General features: G+C 39.5%; 2 protein-coding genes across 3 annotated transcripts in view; one reads left to right on the top strand and one right to left on the bottom strand.

The window, feature by feature from the left end:
• Positions 1 to 5,596: 5,596 nt before the first annotated feature.
• Positions 5,597 to 16,644, top strand: TVP23A (trans-golgi network vesicle protein 23 homolog A). 2 transcript variants are annotated; one of them, XM_075179819.1, is made up of 7 exons: positions 5,597 to 5,977; positions 6,439 to 6,518; positions 8,672 to 8,816; positions 11,288 to 11,377; positions 11,859 to 11,987; positions 13,164 to 13,292; positions 16,492 to 16,644. In XM_075179819.1, exons 1-7 carry the CDS (start codon positions 5,894 to 5,896, stop codon positions 16,498 to 16,500), a joined length of 666 nt encoding a protein of 221 aa, XP_075035920.1. In that variant the 5' UTR covers positions 5,597 to 5,893; the 3' UTR covers positions 16,501 to 16,644. The 2 variants fall into 2 exon arrangements, with proteins under 2 accessions (XP_075035920.1, XP_075035921.1); XM_075179820.1 differs by having other exon boundaries at positions 5,605 to 5,923.
• Positions 16,645 to 18,124: 1,480 nt separating this feature from the next.
• The window catches only part of NUBP1 (NUBP iron-sulfur cluster assembly factor 1, cytosolic), a 40,107-nt gene continuing 33,148 nt past the window's right edge, over positions 18,125 to 25,083 (bottom strand). Inside the window, exons 8-11 of the mRNA XM_075179818.1 lie at positions 24,813 to 24,923; positions 22,409 to 22,511; positions 19,580 to 19,663; positions 18,125 to 18,292 (exon numbers count right to left, since the gene is read on the bottom strand). Of these exons, the coding sequence (XP_075035919.1) occupies positions 18,261 to 18,292; positions 19,580 to 19,663; positions 22,409 to 22,511; positions 24,813 to 24,923 (330 nt within the window). The 3' untranslated portion in view covers positions 18,125 to 18,260. The remainder of the gene's footprint in view (positions 18,293 to 19,579; positions 19,664 to 22,408; positions 22,512 to 24,812; positions 24,924 to 25,083) is intronic.

Genomic DNA, 25,083 nt, shown 5'->3' on the forward strand with positions numbered 1-25,083 from the left:
TTGATAAAAATAGTCAGATGCTTCTCTTTTCCAGACATAAGCCAATGTTTCCAGGCTGACATGTGGAGTATACATGCTTGGCAAGGGATGAACTGTCCTCTAGAACGATACCAGCCATTATGGACAATGACAACATTAAGAAGCATATGGGTGTCAAAATTGCAGATGTTTTTTGTTTACTATAATAATTTGTATGCGTCGCAAGCTTCGTATATACCCCTACAGCTTGCAGAATATTTAGCTAACAATAAACTTCCCCAGTTGTCGCTGGACTCTGCTGACTTGCTGGATTCTTCCATCATGGAGGAGGAGATAGATGTAGCCGCTGAAATAAAATACTCAGAGGTTCTGATATTTTTAAATATAGTCCAATCTATTAAGTTACATGATCACGGACTATCTGACTAAGCAGATCAGAATGGTAACAATAATACATTTGTCCATATTTTTTAAGCAATAATCTTGTCAGCCTTACACAGAGGGGGGTTTAGCTTGGCATTTACACTTATTTGATAACTATTAATTATGTGCACCTCTACTCAAAGAATGTGCCTCCTTAACCACAATGTTTTAAAATATGAGGCATTGCCTTAGAGGTTTGGAAACACTAATTCTCTTATCATTGTTTTTCAAAATAAGCACCAAGACAGAACAATATGGCTTTGTAAAGCGTGCATTCCATGAAGCATGAAAGTCATAAACATTTTCATTTCTTGCAAAACTTAATTTCATTAAAGCTGAAGCATATAAATACAATCATGACTGCTAGACTCCATTTTGTAATCCAGACTCCTTTTTGTAAGCCAGTCTGCATATCCAAACAATTCTACATCAGCCATTACCTCGTTCCCAAATAAAAAGGCCCCTGGAATTGATGGTATTCCAATGGAGGTGTATAAACAGTATAGACAATTTTTTGTTCCCAAGCTTCTGGAGACCTAGTCCCACCTCTTGGAGTATCGGTGTCTACCCCCTTCTATGTCTGAGGCCCAACGTAATTCTTATCCTTATACCTGACAAGAATGCCCTGTACCCAAACCCCTACCGCCCCATTTCACCGATTACCACCGATGCTATAATTCTGGCATAAATTCACTTTACTAGGCTTAATACACGAGATAGTCCACCCAGACCAAACGGGGTTCATGGCTGGCAAGTCTACTCTTACCAGTGTTAGGCGGATATACATGCATATTCAGGTGGACCAGAAGGCCGAGAGAGGGCAGTGGTCGTGTCCCTTGACATGACTAAGGCCATTGATCCTGTTGAATGAGACTACCTGTGGCATGTGTTGGCCTGTTTTGGCATTAGTGCTCGGTTTATCCACTGGGTCAAGCTACTTTATTCTGCGCAAGAATCTGTGTTAATGGATATACGACTGGTCTGTTTGGCCTGGAGAGGGAAATTCAACAGCGTTGCTCTTTTTGCACTAGTCATAGAGCCACAAGCCTTATACACTCTTCCCCTAACATTAGAGGAATTAGGATGAGGAAAGTCACTGACAGGATAGCGCTATACGAAGATGACATGTTAAATTTTCTAGAAGACCCGGAAACGCCTGTGCCTAACCTGCTTGGTGCGGCGGATGACTCTGGGATTTTTTCTAGCCTCAAAATAAATTGGAGCAAATCCAGTTTTTCCATTGGGCTAGCAGGTTCCGCATGACACTACCACTTGTAACTCATTGCTTTGGTCAAGTAAGTTTAAATACCTGGGAATCTGGGTGACCATGATTGCCTCTGACTATGTCAAACTTAACATTGATCTGGTAACTGAATACTTAAAAATAAATGCCACTCGTGGTAAAAGCTTCCTCTAATGGTGACCGGCAGGATTAACCTAAAATGGTCATTCAGACTAAGTATCTCTACCCAATTCAGCACATCCCTTTTCTATTTGCCGATACAGGTGTTTTGAAATATCAATAGATATCTGATATCCCAGGTTTGGGGTCGTAAAAGAACGAAAATTCACTTTAACACGCTGTGTAAGTCCAAAAACACTGGAGGTCTAACCTTCTAATATATTACTTAGCTTCCCAGCTTACTCACCTGGTGGCTTGGCTTAGTGATCCTCCAGGTACATCTGAGACTTTTTCTGGGTGAGTAGACAGACCCCTCCCTGGGACCATTAAAGATTTTCATAGTGAGTCACAGGTCTCTCAAGGTGGCCCCTATTGTACTAGAGACATGCATAGTTTGGTTGGTGGCACATGCTGTCTTGGGTGATGAGGGGCAGGACCCTGATACCCCACTGTGGTTTAACTGTGGGTTTCAAGAACTAAGTTTGCGGGAACTGTGTTGTGGCAAAGGGTAGGGATTCATACCATTGGTCAGATCTATGTGGATGACCATTTACAATCATTTGAGCAGTTGAGGGCTCCCAATTTTTTCGCTATGTGCAACTCAGACAAGCCCTTGCAGCCCAATTTAGCAGGGATATGGCACAGGTGCTAGATTCTCCTCTAAAAAAACCTCCTGCGTACTATGGGCTAATGCAAGACAATATCTGTACTTTATGCTCTATTATTGCCCCTACTGTCGCCAGAGGGGTTGGACCCACATAGAGCCAAGTGGGAGACTTACCTGGGCATTATCTCTGATGAGGACTGGAGTCTTATGATTGGCGGCACCAGAGAGACCACTTCATGCAGTTCCAACAGCAGCATTTCTATGTTGTGCACAAAGTGTGTTTTACCCCAACCATACTGCACAAATGGGAAGACATAGCAGCTCTGCTTGCCCAAAGTGTGGCCTCTGTTGAGCACCTTTTGGCACATGCTTTGGATGTGCCCTGTAGTGCACACCTTTAGGAACGCGGTATGGAACTGCATCACCTCCACATCAACAGCCGCCCCTACTCTCTGGCTGGATGGCATCTGAGCCGCCCAGTGTCCACAACTGGATTGCCCTGGTCCAGCGGTTCCCAAAGTGTGCGCCGCGGCTCCCAGGGGTGCCGCGGCGCTGTCACAGGGGTGCCGCGACCAGGAAGAAAAAACCCCACAAAACTTACCAATCTGGCATCCTCCTCCTTCCTCGTTTCTCACTGAATGTCGGGCGTGACGTCATCGCGTCCGACATATTCAGTGAGAAGCGGCAGGAGAGAGGAGGATGCCGGGTCCCAGGCGCTGCTGATTGCTAAGTTTTGTGGGTTTTTTTTCTTCCTGGCTGCCACGCCCCTGTGATGACAGAAGAAAGAAGGCCAAGTATGGTAAGTAAAGAAAGGGAAGGAGGGGGCAGAGTGAGGATGAAGAGAGGCAGATTGAGGATGAAGAGGGGCAGAGTGAGGATGAAGAGGGGCAGAGTGAGGATGAAGAGGGGCAGATTGAAGATGAAGAGGGGCAGAGTGAGGATGAACAGGGGCAGAGTGAGGGTGAACAGGGGCAGAGTGAGGATGAAGAGGGGCAGAGTGTGGATGAACAGGGGTAGAGTGAATATGAACAGGGGCAGAGTGAGGATGAAGAGGTGCAGATGGAGGATGAAGAGGGGCAAAGTAAGGATGAAGAGGGGCAAAGTAAAGATGAAGAGGGGCAGAGTGTGGATGAAATGGCAACAGAGTGTGTGGATGAAGGGGGCACCCAGTGTGTGGATGAAGGGTGCACAGAATGTGTGGATGAAGGAGGGCACAGAGTGTGTGGATGAAGGGGTACACAGAGTGTGAGGAGGAAGGGGGCACAGTGTGATCGTGAAGGGGCACAGTGTAAAGATGAAGGGGCACAGTGTGATGATTTTTGTACATGTTGTTTTATGTTGTTTGCTCCTATTCCACCTAATATTAGCTGTAAACTATTCTTTGACAGAAATATAATTGAAAAAAATAAATAAAAATATTATTTTCCCTTGGATTTATGTGTATTATTTTTGCAAATAATTTACTAAGTATTCCTGTCCTGACCTAAATACTTATTATGTTATTTTGACCGAACTACTCATAAAACAGGACTGCTCTGTAATTATTTTGCAGGGGTGCCTTGAAAAAAATGTGGAGACTCTAAGGGTGCCACAAACTTAAAAAGTTTGGGAACCACTGCCCTGGTCAATGATGTTTGGAAACTTGAAAGTGTGGCATCAGAGCCGTAACGACGGCGGTGCGGGCGGTGCGACTGCCCCGGGCGCAAGCCCAAGGAGGCGCAGCCCAGAGGAATCGCCGCTCTAATTCAGCTCTCCTACAAGCAACAATCCATGCAGTGGAACGCATGTGAAAGCAGGAAGTTCGGCATTTGGAACGCATTTGCGTTCCAAATGCCGAACTTCCTGTTGTTGGAACGCACATGCGTTCCACTGCGGAAGAAAGTGAAAAGCTGAATTCTCCATTATTGTGGGCGCTGTGGTGAGTTGCTATCGTTTCTCCCAGCGCAGGTCAACAAGGGACTCAGCCGCCCCGTACCTCCGGGCTGCGGGCACGAACACTTCGCTGTCTCAAGGTTGTGAAAGATTGGAGTGTGGGAGCAGGGCGCTTAGCGGAGCAGTCAGCTGAGCCATTTGAACCTCGGTAAATGGGCTTGTTTAGTGTGGAGCTGTCAGGCAGAATTTACATTCCGAGAGTGGTAAATCATATTTGTGAGGCGATGTGTGATTCTATTTACTGGATAGCATGAAGCTTTCAAGAGAGAGACAGGGCCGACCTGCGTTTCCCATTTACATAACTACTTCACTGCAGCATTAAACATAGATGTATATTCTTCACTCTGCTGATATATATTAAAATGAGGTTACATTAGTATAATATACAATGCAGTATATACCGATCTCCTACTGATACAGTGTAATACACAGGGTAATTGCTTTGTCTGGCCTTATATCCGGTGTTGACAGTAAGGGAAATTTTTTTTGGCTATTCCTGAATCCTATGAAGAGAGAAATTGAAAGAATTGCTGCAGAAAGTGGTCAGATGCTAGCCACACCCCCACATTAGGTTGGCCACACCCACTTGACAAATGTCACTCCCACTTAGATGGGGGGCGCCGGTGCCCTGTCTCGCCCAGGGCACTAAAATGTCTAGTTACGGCACTGTGTGGCATCACTAGTACATTTCTCAGTTTGTCATCCACCCCCATCAGGATGACAATGATGTACTGGTGCAAGGTGGACACCACCCTAGATATTTCCCCCTCCTCCTGTTCCCTTACTGGCAAGAGAAATGTCTCTCAGCCCTGCGTGCTGCTATTAGGGGTTTTAATGACAGCCCCTTAAAATAAATTTCTGTCATGGTTCAACAACCCCTCAAGCTCCTCTGTTCTCAGGATCAACAATTCACACAGTACTTGCTTATGCTATATTTTCTGCTTCGTTTTGGCAAGTTTAGCCACTTGAATGTTTACTGCGTGTTTTGTATGTGTTTAAAAAGCCAGATAAAAACAGGTTGTTTTTTTAAATAAATAAATAAATAAATAAATAAATAAAACAATGTGTTGTTGCTCCATAAACTACTCATTTCACAATCATGCAATGCAATCAGCAGACCTGAACATATATTTATTGAAATGTTATTTTTTGCTTGAGTTTGCTGAAGAACAAAAAAAAGAACACTGTCTCGTTTATTAATTAAAACTGAATGGGGTCACTACCATTCCCAGCATGTCCTGCCAGTCATCAATTTAAGTCCACAAGTTTTGGTTTACCTTTACACTATAGCACTTTATGCCATTTTAGCACATAATTTGTTGCTACTGTATGACACATCTTCATGTCACACCCTCAGTTAGTTTAGCCCTTCACTAATATGGCCGCGGCTGACTTCACAGCAGTCTCCTGAACAAGGCAATGATAATTTACTAATCACGTACCGGGTTACATTTCCTTACTTCTCCAATCATAGGATATGTTTCATAGCAACAGAGTTCCGCCCAAGCTCGCATGGCAACAAAAGAGAAGAAGCAGGAGGGGAGCAGTAAATGAGCAGCACTGCAGAGAGGATGAAGCAGGTATCACTAAGCAGCGTTGTCCGTGTCCCTTTGCCAGCACCCGGCACAGGCCAGGTCTGCATGAGGATGTCCTTGTGATAGATAATAGATGCTATCATTTTATTTAGCACTGGAATAATTAAATTACCTGTATTTCTTACTTCTCGGCAACATGCTTTTCGTTCACACTTTAGCTTTTCATAGCTGCAAGTGACATTGAATTAACTCCTGCAATACCACAGCACAAACAATGTTTTTTTTTAAAATAATTATTATGATGTTGATGTAAATCCTATACATATAATTATTTATATTGACCTACTTCCCTTCAGATTATTCTTAATCTGCTAATTGCAGTTATCAACACAATAATACATTGTTCCCATAAGGGACATGCAATAATTAATGTGTCACATCTGTGTTTCAGTTTATTGTTTCTACTTGTGCATGTTCATAATTCAACTTTTATGTTTTAATAAATTTATCTTAAAATTCCAGGTTGCATGGCTTGTTAATCTGACAATCCTGTTTTTCAGGTTGCTGTAGATGATACTGAGGATGTATCCCTGGATTTAGGGAATGAGGAAGAATTGGTGTTAAGAAAAGCGCAGATCAGGTGTGGCAAATACTGCTGTATAATAGATATCATGCATTTAGAGAAATGTCACATTCATAGGCTGAGGATGCAGCTCATATTTCTTTCTGTAGAGCTGGTCTATTTTCTTGAACTGCATGACAAGGATGTCTACTATGAATCTGAAATAGAGATTAATTTTGCTGTTTAGTACCATATAGATCTACCATTGTACATGTCAAAAAAGGTGGATAAAAGGGAAATCTACGAGTAACAACTTTTAGATAAGAGTAATTATTTACTTACAGACGGAGTACTTGTTAGCAGCTGTGGACTTATAGGAGGACAGTTATAGATAATGTCAAATAGACTATTCAAAAACAGAGCAGCAGAATATGAACAGGTAATCGTGCATATCTTGCTCACAAGCACTATTGGCGTTTTAGTGAACATTGCATTATGGGCCCTGCTGATGAGTCCCACTATTTTTTGTCACCAGCCTAAGAGCCCTGATGTATGCCATTATTTTGGATAATTTTATTCACAAATTCCTTTTTGGATGGGTGGTACATGGTCGCTTAGCCCCATGTATAACAGCCACAAGAACCTTGGGCCAGATTCATTAAGGATCTTAACTTAAGAAACTTCTTATTTCAGTCTCCTGGACAAAATCATGTTCCAATGCAAGGGGTGCAAATTAGTATTCTGTTTTGCACATAAGTTAAATACTGACTATTTTTTCATGTAGCACACAAATATCAACTTTAAATTTCAGTGTGCAAATAAGCTATCAAGTATTTGTGTGCTACATGTAAAAACAGTCAGCATTTAACTTATGTGCAAAACAGAATACTAATTTGCACCCCTTGCATTGTAACATGGTTTTGTCCAACAGACTGAAATAAGAAGTTTCTTAAGTTAAGATCCTTAATGAATCTGGCCCAAGGCTTTTATCTGCTCCATCTATGTCTCCCACATAGCACACAGTGTAAATGCCAGGGTCCTGACACATTAGTGCTGATAAGCTGTGCCTGGCTATAATATTCTACCACTGCTGTGCTCCACAGGTGTTCAAACCATGTAATGTACCCAGATAGTTCATTTTCCACTCTGAGTTCCAGTGAAATAGATTGGGTTAGAGACACACAGGTGTTTTTACATTACTGGAACAAGAGCATAAGTAATGAGCGCAAGCTAAGACGATTTGATCAGGTTGAGATATTCCTTAATAATAATCGACATGTTAATTTAACTGTTATAATAATGCTTTATATATTATATCTACTTCCTAGGGCATTTGCAGTATGTTGAATTGTATAATTGATTCCAAAATATTAATGAAAGGTGTGTAGACTTAAGGGGTTCTCCATCTAAAAAAAAAAACGGGGAGATCGCCCCCCCTACCAGGGGCTTGCTGCCGACAGCTGCACACTGTGCAGGTCCGTTCAGCAGGGACAGTATGCTGCCCGGCTGCTCTGATTGTGTTTTAAACACAATCAGAGCAGTGGGACAGCACACTTTCACTGCTGAACTAGCCTGCACATACTGTGCAGCCGCCGGCAGCCTTAGAACCCAGAAAGGGGGCGGGGCCTAAATCCCCCCCCCCCCTAAAATCGCCCCGGGTAGGGCAAATGTCTGGGTCCGCCCCTGCTATGTGGGCAGTTCATAGTGAAATAGTACTACTCACCCACTTCTGCCACCAATGCTCCTGTGAACACCCAGCGAGTCCCTGCACTTCCAGTGTCTTACACTCTAGTTACACAAAAGCCTGCAGAGCTAGCTGCAGGTTAATCTACATTTTGACATCTCGCTCATCTGTATGTGGCTCGGATAATATGGTTCAACCAGGTACAAATGAGGATGTGAATTACTGTTTCTTCATGTTCTGCACCTAAGCAGTACACAGCTATTTTAGTTAGAGAACCACTTTTACAGATTATTCCTCCTGAAACTGTAAATTTGATTTTGGGCGGAATTCTATTCATTATACACTATTGCAGAATATTACTTATCCTGTCTTAGTGCATAACTTATGGAACTCCACCCAAATCCTGAATTTTTATTTTTAGGATGAGTTTATCCTATAATATATTCTTATAACTATATGATGGTTAATTTGGAGGCCTCATTAGCTATACAGCAAATGTAACATAATTTCTGTGCCTGCTTCTAAGAGTTCTGGGTTGTTTCCATAGGCATCCCCTGGCTACATTTTTTCATCTATTTTTTCGAATTGGTGCTATTGTTGCTTATTTGTTCTGTGACTGGTTCAGCAAAAGCTTTGTCACGTGTTTTGTCACTATCCTGCTCCTTCTGTCCTTTGACTTTTGGTCTGTCAAGGTAAGGTTCTGTCATCTTTAAACCAACTACATTTATTTCATTAACATTTTCTGTCCCTGGCCTGCATTTAGAAACTAACTAAGTTAACTCCGACTTAACCAAACTAGCATGAACGTTGTGTTAATTGTCATTTGTTTTGTTACTAAAGCAAGCATATTAAGATAACATCAATGTCTCCCTTTGTTGGGTTACATGCCCCCCTTTTAAATGAAAACTGCAAAATACATAATGAAAATTTGTTTAAAAACATATTTAGTTGTATGTTGCGGTGAATGTACTCGCTTTGCTGTGGGTTTGGACAGCAAAGGTAGTGTTATTTGGGACATAGGGGGCCGATGGTGATGGATGAGTGTGGAGATGGCAAGAGTTATAATTCTAGTAATATAGTTACAAGAGAATATGCGCATACCTAATGTTTATCATGTAATCTAGTTTCAAGTTAACCAAAACTGCTGAAACAATAGAAATAAACAAAATAATCACCTATGCAACCACAATATGTCGGCTGTATACCACTCAATATTAGGAAGTTAGAACATAAGAAAAAATATACACAAACTCTGCACAACAACACAATTGACAATGTTAACACGATAATCACATATACACTCACAGCCCTTAATCACAATAGAGACATACAAAGTGATTACAAATGAATTTGATCTAGAAACTTAAAATGCTTACACCTAACGGTTTAAAGACAGATATAGACCTTTGGGGGGAGATTTAGCAAATCTAAACAGAAAAAGTGGAGGTGTTGACCATAGCAACCAATCAGAATTTATCTATCATTTTCTAAAATATACTAGATAAATGATAGCTAGAATCTGATTGGTTGTTATTGGCAACATTTCCACTTTCCTTTTTAGAAGGTTTGATAAATCTACCCCTTGGAGTTTTTATTCACCCCCCCTCCTGTAATTCACAACCAATCATATGACCACCAACACTAAGGGGGGTATTCAATTAGCTTTCGGATTCGCGGTAACGCGCGTTACCGCGAAAAGTGCGCGTTCTTGCGGTTATTACGGTACCGCATTAACGCGGATTTTCGTACGCAACCCTATGGGCTGCGAATGAAAATCCACGTTATTGTGGTAACGTGTATTACGTTTCGCGGCTGTTCCGGCGCGTTACCGCAAATCCGAAAGCTAATTGAATATGCCCCTAAATATTCTCTGGCAAAATTGTTAACAAACATCCCATATTCACTCATTCCCCTGCAAAACATAAATACATCTTAATCAAATCAAGGAACCACTACCTCTCACTATACTTTATAACCAAGTATTCCGACATTTACCCTTTATCATTAGTGCCTGTCTTGTATTCCATAATGGAAGTTTCAACACCCCAAAATCACAAACAAGCAAAAACACATACTCCCCTCCTTGTTACTCATTGCGATACCAATTCTTAATAGTTTTTCATTATATCCTTTTTATGTTTATGTATTTTTATTTTATTTTTTACATATTTTATGCTTGAAATTCATGTATATATTTTTTATGTTTATTATATACTTTTGGTTTTTTTTGTTCAGTTTTAATTTCTTACAAATTATTACTATAATATTAACCTTTACCATCTATCTTATACATTATTGGCTCCCAAAGCCCCAATCCACCATACTGGATATCCAAACCTAGGACCCACAGCTATTTGTGTCTACCCAGGACTCTATGGCAACATGCAGCTAAATTTGAGGCACATTCACTCTACATCTTACATCCTAGCAGACTTTTAAATCTCCAAAACAGGTTCAGTCCTCCATTGCTGACAGCTCTCACCTTTTCCTATTTATATGCAGAATCAACTTGAAGTAAAAAGATTGGTCATGGCAACCCAGATAGCTCATTCAAAACTCTATCAAATGTTAAAGTATTTATTTGGCGCTGGTTCTCTAAATGTGGGATGTTTGGACAGACTTAAATTTGTGCAATATAATACTTTCATTGGTCTACAGAGAAAAGGTTTAACAAGGCGAGTCCCCATAGCAACTTAAAATTGAATCAAATAATCTGCAGCAGTTGGCTGGAAAGGAAAACGATTTTCATGCCGTCAGTAAATTATATTAAACCTGCAGTGCTTCTTGTCGTGGACATTTATTGAAAATATTTTTAGATATAGAACTGAAATTTAGTTTACATTTTTTTTTTCTGGTATAATAAAGGCCTATCTTACATTCAAGGTGCCCCATGGAAAAAAAATCAAAAACCGTTAAAGCAGTTCTTTAAATTATTTCCATAAGGGGAGTTTAAACATGTTACGACGTGAGGAAAATGTGTGCGTTTTATTGTCATATGGCTATGTATTACTCATGTTTTCAATGCCCCTTATTGTGGTTCTGGTTTGTATGCAATTATTTTCAAAACAGTCTGATAAAGAATAAACATGAAAAGCTCATTATAAAAAATGAAGAGTTTTGTGATTTTCGTTCTAAAAGCATGTTAAACAATTCTCTCTATCAGAATGTCACTGGGAGACTTTTGGTTGGCTTGCGCTGGTGGAACCAGATTGATGAAGATGGGAGAAGTCATTGGATCTTTGAAGCCAAAAAGGTACTGTCAATATGCTTACAGTGGACTTGTCGTCTACACACGGTAGACACAGCAATTGTGTGGGTTGAACTAATATTCGGGAGACTAGATTATCGATTCACTGGGAGCCTCTCTCATGAATTAAAGTAAAGAAGGACCTCTGTGATATCTCCAGTTCCTAGAAAATGAATCGGCTGGCAAAAATGGATGCCTGCTCTGCGTTTTAAGGAAGACTAGTTGTGTACGATGTTGGAATTTGAACGTTTAGATTGTTCTATGAATAAAAAATCTGGATTTAATTTCCGAAAATATTGTTGCTGAAATGAGCCCTAACCAAAATGGTCATTTGCCTCAGGCTTGGTGTGCGTGTATAGTACAGAATCACTAGTGTAAATGTCACTGATATAATTATGCATTGGATCCTCTCCCTATCCATCAATGGTAGTAAGCTGAGAAATGTAATATTGTTACTAGCAATAAACTCTTGCACAATATTTTTCAGGTAACACCAAATAATTCTACATCGACAGAGGTTGAAGCTCGAATATTCTGGTTGGGTTTAATTATTTGCCCCATGATCTGGACAATATTCTTCTTCAGCACATTGTTTTCTTTGAAGTTAAAGTGGCTGGTGAGTCGTCTTCATAGAATAGAATTTGGTTACAGCAAGTTTTTCTCTAGCTGGGTATAAAACTGAGCACAGTTCAACTTAATTTGGTCCCTGTCCAAAACAAGCACTTGTTTCCTGCATATCTTATAGTCGGTTAGCTATAGTGAGCAGGTCAACTCAATGTTATCCTGGCATGATCAGTTTCTCTAACTGATTATACAGTGATGTGGATTTTGTTGTACCTTCATAGTGGATAATAATATAAGATAGGTCACATGTATACAGATGGAGTAAAATTAGTTGCATTGAATTGGACACTGCAGTTAACTGAACAATCTCTTCTATCTTATAATAGGTCTTTAATTAGTTCCTTGTGAATAACTTGGGATATACAAGTTAATTGAGGGGAAAAAACAGTACTTTGTCTACAATCCAGTTAGTCATAGCCACTATTACTTATTTTTATTATTCATAAAACGCCACCATATTATGCAGCACTGCACAGAAAATATGTAGTCATTTACAACAGTCCATGCCCCATTGGAGCTTACAATTTAAATAACTTACACACAGTCTGACCCGTTTTGTCCGCAATCCATTAACTTACCATATATTTCTTTGGAGTATGGGAGAAAACTCCACATAGATAGGGCCCTTGTTAGAATTGATCCCATGACCCCAACGCTGTGGTCCATCATTTCTTTGATCACATTTTCATCTGATTTTTAAGCATAACAAAGGACCTTGTCAGCGCCTGATCCCTTTTATATGTCTTTGCTCTGACCACTGAACACCTAGAGCAGGCCTGTCCAACCTGCGGCCCTCCAAGTGTTGTGAAACTACAAGTCCCAGCATGCCCTTCCAGCTATCAACTGGTTGTCTACTGGCAAAGCAGGTTGGACAGGCCTGACCTAGAGTGTGGTCCTTCCTTACTTATTAATTTATCAGGGTACTTAAGGAAACAATGATTGAAAATGGTTACTGTACAAAACCATGTTCACAGACAAGGGGACTATTTACTAACATAGTGCAATTATGCAGCATCCAGTAGACAATGAAAGAAAATGCCTGGTTGCTACAGGTTCCTGCACATTTGCACTTTGTTGGGAACATTCCCAATTAGTGCATATTTGATTATTATGTCATGAAAGTAGGATCTGTGTGTTTATTATACTATTCATCTTTTTGTAAATACAGGCCCTGGTGATTGCTGGTATTTCCCTCCAGTCTGCAAATCTTTATGGCTATATCCACTGTAAAACCGGGGGCCAACAAAACGTAGGAAGGGTGGCTTCAAGATTCCTGTCGCAGCAGCTCTTCCAACGGGTGAGGACTTTAGGTTGTTGTTGTTTTACTTGTTCTTATGTCACTTTATATATACAGAGAATAGTTATCGTGGTATATATCGAATACCACAACAAAATAGGCTTTACCTGAATTCAATTCAGGTAGTAAACAAAGGGCAAACCTGCTTGATTTGTAACTAGGGATTATATTTATTATATGTAAAGATAACTTTGCAGATAAAAATGCTATGGATATTGTCTGCACTATCTGATGTTGATGATGATCTAGGTAGTTTTAGACCATGGAAAATTATTGATTACTACCAAATAAAATCCTGAAGACATTGCAGCTTTATCTCACCCTGGGAAATCTACAACTGGCACAAATGTAAAAAGGAAAAGCCCACAAATGTGAATATTGTCTTTCACATCTGTGAAGCCACACAATGAGATTGGTGGACTTTTGCAATTAACTCACAGCAACGCACTAGCAATTTATCTTTCCATTTGCCTATTACAAACATTTACTTTCTTGCTGCCTTACAGATTTTATTTCTTGCTCTTGTGAGTTTGGTTAATGCATGCTATTGTATACCTAGTGTATTTGTTAATAGTGAAGTTATTAATATAATGTAGATGGGTTATTCTTAATTGTCACCAGGTGGGTTGTTAGTGAGATTGGAGAGGAAGAGACGTCAGAGTTAAATGGGTAGTGTACACATGTATAATGTTAGCTTATCATGTTTAGCCAACAATGTAATGCTTCCATCAGTAACTGGGATTAGACTCATGGGCACTGTCTACACAGGGAATCAACAGTTCCTGTGTAGGGGGGGTGTATTTAGCGAATAGGTCTTATCACTTGACCACCTATCACAGCCTTCACTATCATCTTCCTACCAAAAATGCGGTAGGAAGATTACAGTAACTCAGCTTGTAATTTTCTGTCCATATGTGCTGCGCTATTGGGCCAACTATCCAATATTGCGGTGCATGTGCATGTTTAGCATGTAAACCTTGTGTGCCCTAATCTCCTAAACACACTCGAGCACATCCTCTGTATTTATTTTACTGGATATTATCCAAGGGGAGCTATATAATAAACCAGAAGTCACACAGTTACTTTTTCTCTTGTTTCAATATATTTTCTTTATTACTCCTTCATCCGAGATAACAGATTCTATATCTGTTCCTGTAGTGTCACAATTCATTGATTAGAGGATGCATGTTGATGTCATAAAACCATAATTGTTTGTATTTTTATGCCCGAAATTTAGAAACCCTATGATTTGGAAGCTATAAAATAACTAAAATACTTTAAGAGCAGTGTTTGTGTCCTTTTACTATTCTAAGGGATCTAATATTTCTCTGCTTTGGAAATGTAGAAAATAAGGAATATTAAACACCCTAAAAAAAATTATGCACACTGAGTAAGGATGAAACCAGTGAAGACTTACATTTGCATCGGTTAAATACAATACACAAGGAAAATGCATGGATTGTCCTATCCCTGCTAAATGTTTTATAGGTCACCAGACTGAAACAGTCAGTGGCTGTTGTCCAAGTTATTTTTGATGTGCTTTAGCTATGTGACATTCACCTTTGGAGCAAAGTTGGCTTCCTCTTGGAAGATTAAAACTTCCTATTATGATAATGTCACTTAAATGTCAGACTGCAGCTTACTGATATAACATATAATTTCCCTTCTACTATCCAAGTAGTAGGAATTGTTTCCTAGGAGGGATTGTCCAAGGCAGAGCTTTACAAAAAATTTTAAGTCCTCAATAAATGTTTTTTTCTCCCATTGGCTTTAGCACTTTAAGTTGGCTTGCATTCAGCTGTTCAAGGAGGATTATGACCACAAGATGGAGCTGCATGCTGTGTTTAGAGGAAGTCATTTATAAACTGCACCTTGATGGACTGACCAGTCCCTATCAAGGTCCAAGCTCACTCTGCAGAAATGCTGAAAAGCTTATGATTGCGGAGGTGGCTCCAAGATTTCAGAGTGAAAATGGGTATTTATCTCCACCGTAATGAACACCCCCTCAAAACCACTATATTGTTACTGCACTGCAAAAACAGGCGCACCTACTCTATACATCACTATGTACGCCTTCACTCAACTCCTCTGTCTGCAAACTGCTTTGACCACCTGTCTCCATAAACATTGAGGCTCATGATGAAGGGGATTTTGCTCTGCTGTGAGGGTGTTTTTCACTTTGCAAATTACGCCAGCCATCTGGTAAATTCAGCTGATGAAACATGGCATAGTAATATTTGGGAGCTGTATGGAGAGACTTGTTGCATATTCACCAGAAGCTTTATTGGACTCTTGGAGTTGCAGTTGAATGACAGAAGAGCTTTGTTATCAGTGGCAGAACTTTCACCACTGCAGGGCCCAGCAATGCCAGGATGTCCCCAGGAGGAGCATTATTGCATATGTGCTGGACCTGCTTATGCACAGAACAGGTCCCCACTCTACTCTTTTGAGAGTAGTGTGGTGGGCCAATAGGCTACAGCGGCATCGTCATGCCCTTAACCAAATTTACAATAGGGCTCGGCCCTGCACTGTTCTACCTATGCATGTTGTCTATCAAAATCATAAGCCTGAGGTAACTTTTTGTTGAATACAAGAATATATACAAATACTTCCACTTGTTTCTACTACTCATCACATAAGTAATCATTAGTAGTGGTGTTTGGAAAACTGGTGAGAAGTATAAAATAGGTTAAACAGGCTGATAATGGGCTCATGAACTGACAGTCTGCACCTGCTCCTTAACATTTACAGATATTTCTATTAAGGTATTTTTTTTCACAGTACCAGCCTTAAACGTAGCTGAAAGAACTTGACAGAGATTAAATCAAACCACTTACAATTTGAACCTGTTAAATAACACATAGGTGATGCATCTAATCAGAGGTTAGGTTTATTCAGTCCAGTGCACAATCTGGATTGGAGAAATCAGTACAAATGAAACCACTCCCCTTTGGCCATCAGAAATCCGGATGGTGGCTTGTCAGGTATGCTTTAGGTTAATTAAAATACCTTATGGCTTTTAGCTATATAGTTACCACATTAGCAAATAAGCCTGCTAATACTTTCATGACTGGAGAGTTAAGTAATCTGCTGTCTACATATTTTAGTCATAGAATACCGTGTTTAAAAGCTTAGGGAGTAATTGAAAATGATTTGCACATAAACTCTAACCTGGCTTTACCTTTCTTTTACCTTTCAGACCCTGTGAAATGAAGGACACAGCATCCTCTGTCACAAATTAAAGAAAAAAATGTTACAGGATTATGTAAATGCTAGTGCCTTATAGTTAGTTATATAGATTATCCTGTTTATTAAATGGCATGTTTTTTTTCTAAATAAATGTTTGTCCTAAGTGATGGCCGTTGTTCCTAAGATGAAAGCCTTTATTCTGTTAGCCTCTAAAGATGACTGACTGATATTGTAACATTTTCAGGGTAGTGGTGCAAAGAATGAACTATAGTCCTGATCGGTTTTGAGGGAGAAGACAGACTTGAGATAATTAGATTTTGAACTCTATATGTAGCAGTGGCTAAGTACACAGTGGAGAATTTTCTGACCAATCTATCTACAACGAATGTACCTATGACTGAAGGTCCGACCAGTCGGGCGATTCCATAGACACACGATTTACCTTCAGATCTGTGCTCATCTGGTCCGCCAGTTATTTGGAAAATACCAGCACAATAGTCAGTCAGTCATTCATTCCTGTCACACTGATTAACCACCTGGTTATAGCTAGGAATTGTGTTGGCTTCTGTGACTCTGAAACTAAATATTCAGTCTCAGAACAGACTGAACAAACTATATTCCATAAACCGCACTCTCTACATTTAGTTACCAGGACATGTTCATTGCCGGTATCGGCTGATCATGACTCTGTAAACCAGGCCTGTCCAACCTGCGGCCCTCCAGGTGTTGTGAAACTACAAGTCCCAGCATGCCCTTCCAGCTATCAACTGGTTGTCTACCAGCAAAGCATGCTGGGGCTTGTAGTTTCACAACATCTGGAGGGCCGCAGGTTGGACAGGCCTGCTGTAAACTCTATGGAGATTGTAAGTGCATACACACTACATGATTGGTGGGTGATTGGAACAAAATTATTAAACAGTACGACCACCCAAATGAAACAACAATCGGCACTTTAGAACAGATGTCATTCATGGCGTAAGTATACACACTAATGCAATATGTGGCCAAGTGGTCATTTTATCGGGTGATTTGCCTGACAATCGGCTGAAAACCCTCCAGTGTGTACCTAGCTTTATTTTGCAGATAACATGTATGTGAAGTGCTCTCATATTGTCAGTTGGCATTCTCTTATCCACTTTTTCCTTATAATTAGAGTTGTAATTTCTCAACTAACTTGATTAGACCAATCATTACAATACTCTGATTTTCTATACCAGGTATCATAATACTTATGCATTATAACTTGTTAAAGGGCACTTGTCACCTCTAGCCAGGGCAAGCAGTCATTTATTAAGGTGGACCAATAGTCATGAGTCTGCAGCCCATCAATTAACAAAGAATGGTCTAGTTTGCACAGGTCAGGAATTGTGCCTCAGTATTGGCAATTGAATTGATAGACTAATCTCATAACATTGCTTTATGGCCATCTCCACAGTGATAGATGACAAGTGCTCTTTCACCAGACAACACTTGACCAACTCATTCTTCTGATCTTAAGGAGCAGTGGAGATATTTTGTTTTTCCAGCAAATATGCCTACTACAGATGCCAAATTACAGTGCAGGAAAAGAATATAACATGACTAATCTGTAGGACATTCCATTCAGGGCACAAAACGGTTATAATTTCCAAATGAAGATACAGTGAATATTTAGGTATTTAATCATATATTCTGGGTATCATTAAACAGTGTTGTTCTTGTAGCTGTACAGTCCAAAAACTGGTATACTGAAACATCTGGTAAATGATTATGTACCACACTGGATCACAAAACTGATGATCAATGTTTCTCAACACAAAATTCTTGAATTTCTGTGGAAAAGAAAACAAATGTTAGAAAATATTAGCATGCACATTTTTATCCTCAAAATTCTGATTTCCTTAGAGGTGATTGCAGCAAAATTTGGAGGGCTAACAACTTTGTTTTGCCTGTGATAGTCTATATAATTCCATTAGGCAACGTGATGTGTGCTTTCTACTTTGACTGCCCCTAGTACATACAATACACAACTGTACAGGGTGGTTGTGGTCATGTAACGGATGTATAAATCTGGAGTTTGGAAAATGAAGGAAGTAGGGATGTGCATATTTATTTCTGAAGGTCTGACAGAGCTATGACAAGGAAAGATGGGAGGGAGAAACCTGTCCCTTCCAAACTGGCACTGAAATCACATCACTGTCAGCTTGTGACTTCTCACAATCCATCTCATCTCCACTTATTTCTCACCCCCTACACATAACATCTGCTTAACATGCTACTTGGACTGTTCAACCATCACAGCATAATCTTTAGACTCCCTTACTCTAACCCATAAAACATGACACTATGCTCTCTATATTGATATTAGAACACGCCAGTATCCCTGTTCAATCCCTCCTCCCAGTCTGCAGCTCAAGCTACAACTCTACTTCATCTTTCTTTCCTTCCTTCCTTCCTTGTACTGGCTGCTGCTGGCCGATGTGGACTCATTCCATCCCTGCCTATATTGGCTATATAAATAAATGTTGATGATGATTGGCTGAACCCTACTATTATCTCCACAAAACAAAGCTTTTCATACTCGGTCATTGTATTTCGCATGAAATAGCTCTGCTGATGCTCAGAAACAGACCTTACGCCAGTGAATACATTTGAATGCAATACGTGTTCCAACGCAAATGACACGAGAGTCTAAAACTTGACAGGAGAGAAAAGTTGGACTATATAAGGCCATGTCCAGTAGGGGTATGTAAGAGACTATAAAGATGCATTAAAAGCATCTTGATTTATGTTTTGAATGTAAAAAAAACACCATTTATATTAATAGTGATACTCTTAATAGTTGGTAGTTTATTTTATAATAGAACAGATACACAAAATATAGTAGGGAATTCCATAAGTAAAATGCTATTTGGGTCCACTTCAGTTATATACACGAAGTCCACAAAAGATGGTATCAAATTCTCCATAAACTAATATAGTTTACTGCCCAACACAAAAACAATTATTTTAAGCACTACTTTCGGACTCAAGTTTAAGGACTATAAAAACACAATTAGAAAGTACTTTTTTACAACAATACAAAGCATACAATTGGCTGGTTTTTTTTCTGTACTTACTTTGTATTATTGTTCTGTAGGATAAAGTTGCTGGTGAATTTGGAATTTCAGTAAAAAATGATTTGCCTGCGTCACAGCTCTTTCCTTTAAAGAAAGCAAAAAACAAACTAAATGTACGGATATTTATATTCTATGCAGCATTATTTAATGGCCACACAATCTACATAGAAAAGTGACAAATACTTTTATAGGACATTTAATGCAGCATAAACTGCATCTCCTATTTTAAAATAATAAAGTAGATTGGAAAGTTAAGGAACTCGCAAATCTAGTTATTGTCTTCATTCAAACCACCACTGAAATGAATGCTACAGTTATCCACCTCCCAGCCAGCCTCCCTGTTTCAATAATAAACAAGATGGAACCCACTGAAGATTAATAAAATGTGATAGTGGTCCCTTTAAGTAAATGCAACCTGCGTTCTGCATGTTTAGCGACGCTAGCTCTCTGCTGTCAGAACGGGGATTGTGTTTGCTTTGCTCCAAGAAGTGAGCTGCGTCTCTCTCCACAATTCCTAGATAAAAAGGTTCTTCTGAAGTTCGGAGCGAGGCAGATTGGGACATCTCTTACTGAATAGCTGCAGCATTATCCAACATTCTGTGCCCAAATGCAAAATTGAGATTACAGACTGTATTCAGGGGGCATTCCTGGTTTAGTGGGTGCGTACAGAGCTTATTTAGATGTGCAATTTAAGTATATACCAGGCAACAAACACAGAATTCGTTTTTTTTTATTTGTAGTGTTTTGTCTGGGGGTGAAGGGGGGACTTTTTTTTCTACAATAGTCTTACCTATAGCAATAGGTTTAGCCGAGACATTCTTGAATTCCTTTACTATAAGAGTCTCCACCACAAATGCAGACTATTCTACGGTTCAATCACCCTCTTTGTAAAACAAAAACCCCAAAACATTCTTCCTTAGGTCATTACCCTCCAATGTCCCCTTCTAGACATACTTTCAATATATTTGAATGGTTCCACCATAACACTACTGCCCCTTCTCCCTATTTACAGCTATTTAAGTCTCTCCTGACAAGTCTGTTATGTAGCCCTTCTCTGAATGTTTCCTATCTTTTTGGACAAAAAGCCTCCACAACTGTACACAGTACTCAAGGTTAGGTCTTACCAAAGACAAAGTGGTAATAGAACCTCTTTTTCCCTGTTTGCAATACATCATCTTATACAACCAAGTATTCATCAACTGCATGTGTATCTTCATATCATCAAACTACAACTTTCAGGTTTCTTTGCTCTGTTGTTCACATTACCATTCATTCTGCTTTCCGAATGTGTGTGGCCTATATACATTATTTTACATTTTGAAGTTTAAAATATGATATTCCAGTAATTTCTGCTTAAAGCGTAGGCAATCCCCTTAGCAATGGGTTTTGCTAGCATCTGCAGACTTACTCAGTTTAGCTGTGTTTTATAGACAACGCTAACCATTTTCTTAATCTAACAACAAATTTAGAGCATCGTGTAGCAAGACCACAAATATGTATAGCTGGTATTAGCTTGCAAGTTGCTAAAAGCACTTTTATTAAAACATACATAAGGATACATTATGGACAAAAAGCACCAACTGTTCATTGGACGGCCAGGGTCACATGATCACTGGACTGAACCACAAATAGCGTTGTATAGAGACGATGTGATACCTATGCCTCTGATGAAACAGCCAGTGACGTGATAGTGGGCAGAGAAAGACTCTGACTGTTTGTTTGGAATTTATTTGTTGTTTATCCCCCGGGGTTCTTGGACAGTAACAGAATCTGAAAATGTAACCACAGGAACTGAAGAAAAATTTGAATCTTTTTACTTTGGAGCTCTGTGTCCATTAAAAGGACAGTTATGGAAGAATAAGCACTGTTTTCTACTCATTGGAGCTACACTGTGAATTTTTGTGTTTGTGAAATGAATCCTTCTTACAGAAACAGTCATGTGTTCCGCATATATTAACTGATTTACAGCTAATATCCATTTGTTTAAACATCTTTTGGAGAGTGTGACTATCCGGTCCTATCTCAGTTTTTGGTTCGTTATATATTTTTTCCTGTCATCTGTCTGTGAATATATTTTTATACTAGTGCAATCTATCTACTATGCTAATGCAGTATATATGCTGCCCAATTACAACTGACTTGGGGTGATTAAATAATGTTAATTCCTTCAAAACAACTCTGAACAGTCTATTGCAATTTTTATTAAAATTTGAGATTTTTTTTTTTATCTGTTACAGAACTCTCACTCTTTTCTTGTTGATTATTTACCTTGCAGGTTTCAGATTCCTGTGCATGGAGATACAGTGCAGATAAATGCACATTTTTTTGATTGGTACATCTAGCGCCCATTTTCATTTGTTTATTGACTTTTATTAAAAAGGTGAAGGTTTGACACATATGCCCTTCTTGCACACACTGCATATAGTCTTGTTTTATATGACCGGTTTACAGTGAGTATACTAAACCAGACAGTTATTTTCATTTTTAATTCTACTGCCGATAATAATCAGTTTATATGTTGCCCGTACTATTTACATTTCCAACTTTAAGTTTTGTTTATTGAATACTCTGCATAGCCCGTTTGTCATTTTTCTCTTGTTATTTAGCTTCCCAAACAGCTTTCACAGCCCAAATGCCATATCTTATTTTGGTGATCTGCTTATCTTAGCCTAGGGTTGTGTAATTATAATATGTAGAAAATCTAGTTGCACATTGCTGAACACATACAACCATAACTAAAGAGTTAGCATTAACGTGACAGTAGAAACACTCTTCAGGGCTCGGTCTCTTATTACAACACAAGAGAATGTGGGACAACCTGTAACTTACCTATATTTGGGTCTAAGGGAACCTTGCCCAGCAGGGGAATGTTGAGATCACTGCACATTTTCTCTGCACCCCCAGTAGTTGGAGGGAAAATTTGCGATTCATTCTAAAACAAAAGAGAAGAATCTTGACAACCAACCCATTTATGTTCAGCATATGAGCACAGGTCAGACCCTGTAAATAGAAGCAACCTCCTCATTAGACTACTGCCATAATAATTATGATCTTTTCAATGACACCTTCAAATTGTTTTAGGAAACAGATGTTTATTTTATGGATACCGTCAGAAAGTTGACAACTTATCCGGAGATAGATAGACACACACACACGCGCAGGCAGACAGGGAAGAGAGCTGGAGACAGATATATATACTCACAGAAACATGTACAGATCAGCCACAACATTAAAACCAGTGGCAAGTGAAGTGAATGACATGGATTACCTTGTTTGACAAGAGCCAAATTGTTATGGCTAGATAACTGGGTCAGAGTATCTCAAAAACGGCAGGTATTCTGGTACGCAGTGATTAGTACCTACCAAAAGTGGTGCAAGGAAGGACAACCAGTGTATTGGCAGACAGGGTCATGGGCGCAAAAGGATCACTAAAGCTCGTGGGGAGCTTAGGTTAGCTCATCTGGTCCAATCCCACAGAAGTACTGTAGCACAAACTGTGGAAAAAGTTAATGCTGGCTATGATAGAAATGTATTAGAATACAAGTGTATTGCAGCTTGCTGCGTATGGGGCTGCATAGCCACAGCCTGGTCAGAGAGCCCTTTCTGACCTCTGTCCACTGATGAAAGCACCGCCAACAGGCATGTAAGCTCCAGCAACGGACCATGAAGCAATGGAAGAAGGCGGCCTAGTGCGATGAATCACATTTTCTTTTAAATCATGTGGACGGCCAGGTGCGTGTGCATTGTTTTCTTGGTGACGAGATGGCACCAGGATGTACTATGGAATGAAGGCAATGTTCTGCTGGGAAACCTTGGGTCCTGGCATTCAAGTGGATGTTACTTTGACATGTACCACCTACCCAAACATTGTTGCAGACCAAGTAAACCCCTTCATGGCAACAGTATTCCCTGATGACAGTGGCCTCTTTCAACAGGATAATGCACCCTGCCACATGGCAAAAATTGTTCAGAAATGGTTTGAGGACCATGATAAAGAGTGTTAACTTGGCCTCCCAAGTCCCCAGATCTCAATCCGATCGAACATCTGTGGGATGTGCTGGAAAAACAAGTTACAGCCATGGAATCCCAACCTGGCAACTTACAGGACTTAAAGGATCTGCTGCTAGCATCTTGGTGCCAGATACCACAGGACACCTTTAGAAATCTTATGTTGCCCATGTCTTGACAGGTGAGAGCTGTTTTGGCAGCACGAAGTGGACATACACAATATTGAGGAGGTGGTTTTAATGTGGCTGTTTGGCGTGTACATATGTAGTCACCATTTCTTCTTACATCACTATTTTGTTGTGCTGTTAAGATTTAATTTGGCTACATGTTGACTTAGACTCACGTACATTCAAGTTGCCTACAAATGACATTCAGGATAGCACACCTGAAATACTTTGTGCTGGTGTTAACAACTGAATTAGCTTACTATTGTTGTAGCTCAACCCTAGTCAAACAACTATAAAGCTACAACAGTGTGTGAGAAGACATTGGTGAGTAACTTAGAATTCAAAGGTAATGCAAACACTATCTGAATACAACCTAGTAACATTAATAGGTACCATTTTATAGCAATTTAAACGCAAAATTTTGTAGACCTTTGTAAATGTTAGTAGTAGCTTTCTTTATATAAATATATATGTAGAAGTTCTAGTAGCTGACCAGAGCTGAAGATACTTAAAATAAATATCTAAATGTGAGGGACAAGTAGGCTGTGGGAGTTGTGTCTATAGACTCTGCTCCGACAGTGCCTAAATTACACAACACCCACACTCTGTGCTCAGGCCATGCCCCCAAGATGTTACAATGTAAGATAATTATTGCATGTCAATGAGACTGACATGAGGGGTTTGGAGTACATAAGTGGATTATGAGACATACACAATAGGTAAGTAGCCTTAAGCAGTGAGACCTTTATGGAAGCTAGGCAATGTCTTGCAACAACTATAATATACATTCATTTCTAGATATTAACATTAGATAACATATAAGGGAAACTAAAAAATAGGGTTAGTGTGTATGTAACACTACTGATGAACTGTCAACATATTGTTGTCTGAAATGCCTGATAACAGAACAATAAAATACACTATTTCTGTTACGGTATGGAATTTTTTTATTTTTTTTTATAAACGATGGCTACTTTTTTTTTTTTCTACACGGAGGGAGCTGCATTTCTGCTAGAAACATACTGCAGTTTAGCATTACATTTTTTTAAGACACTAACCTTGCATTTTGGGCATATAAAACCACTCATATTTTCCACGATGCCTATAATTGGCAATTTTACTTTGCGACAAAAATTGATCTCTTTTCGGACGTCCTGCAGGGACACTTCCTGTTAATAGAAGAAAGAAAAATACAAGAAATTACATAGAAGCATATTGGCAAAACAAACAAAGTGCACTGATGGACACATACCATGATTGCTATTATAAAATCATTATTTACAACCCAATGGAGGCAACATGTATGTTATTAGTGTGTATTCCAACAGA

Source organism: Mixophyes fleayi, chromosome 7 (genome assembly GCF_038048845.1).
Source record: "Mixophyes fleayi isolate aMixFle1 chromosome 7, aMixFle1.hap1, whole genome shotgun sequence".
In the NCBI taxonomy this organism is placed as follows: domain Eukaryota; kingdom Metazoa; phylum Chordata; class Amphibia; order Anura; family Limnodynastidae; genus Mixophyes; species Mixophyes fleayi.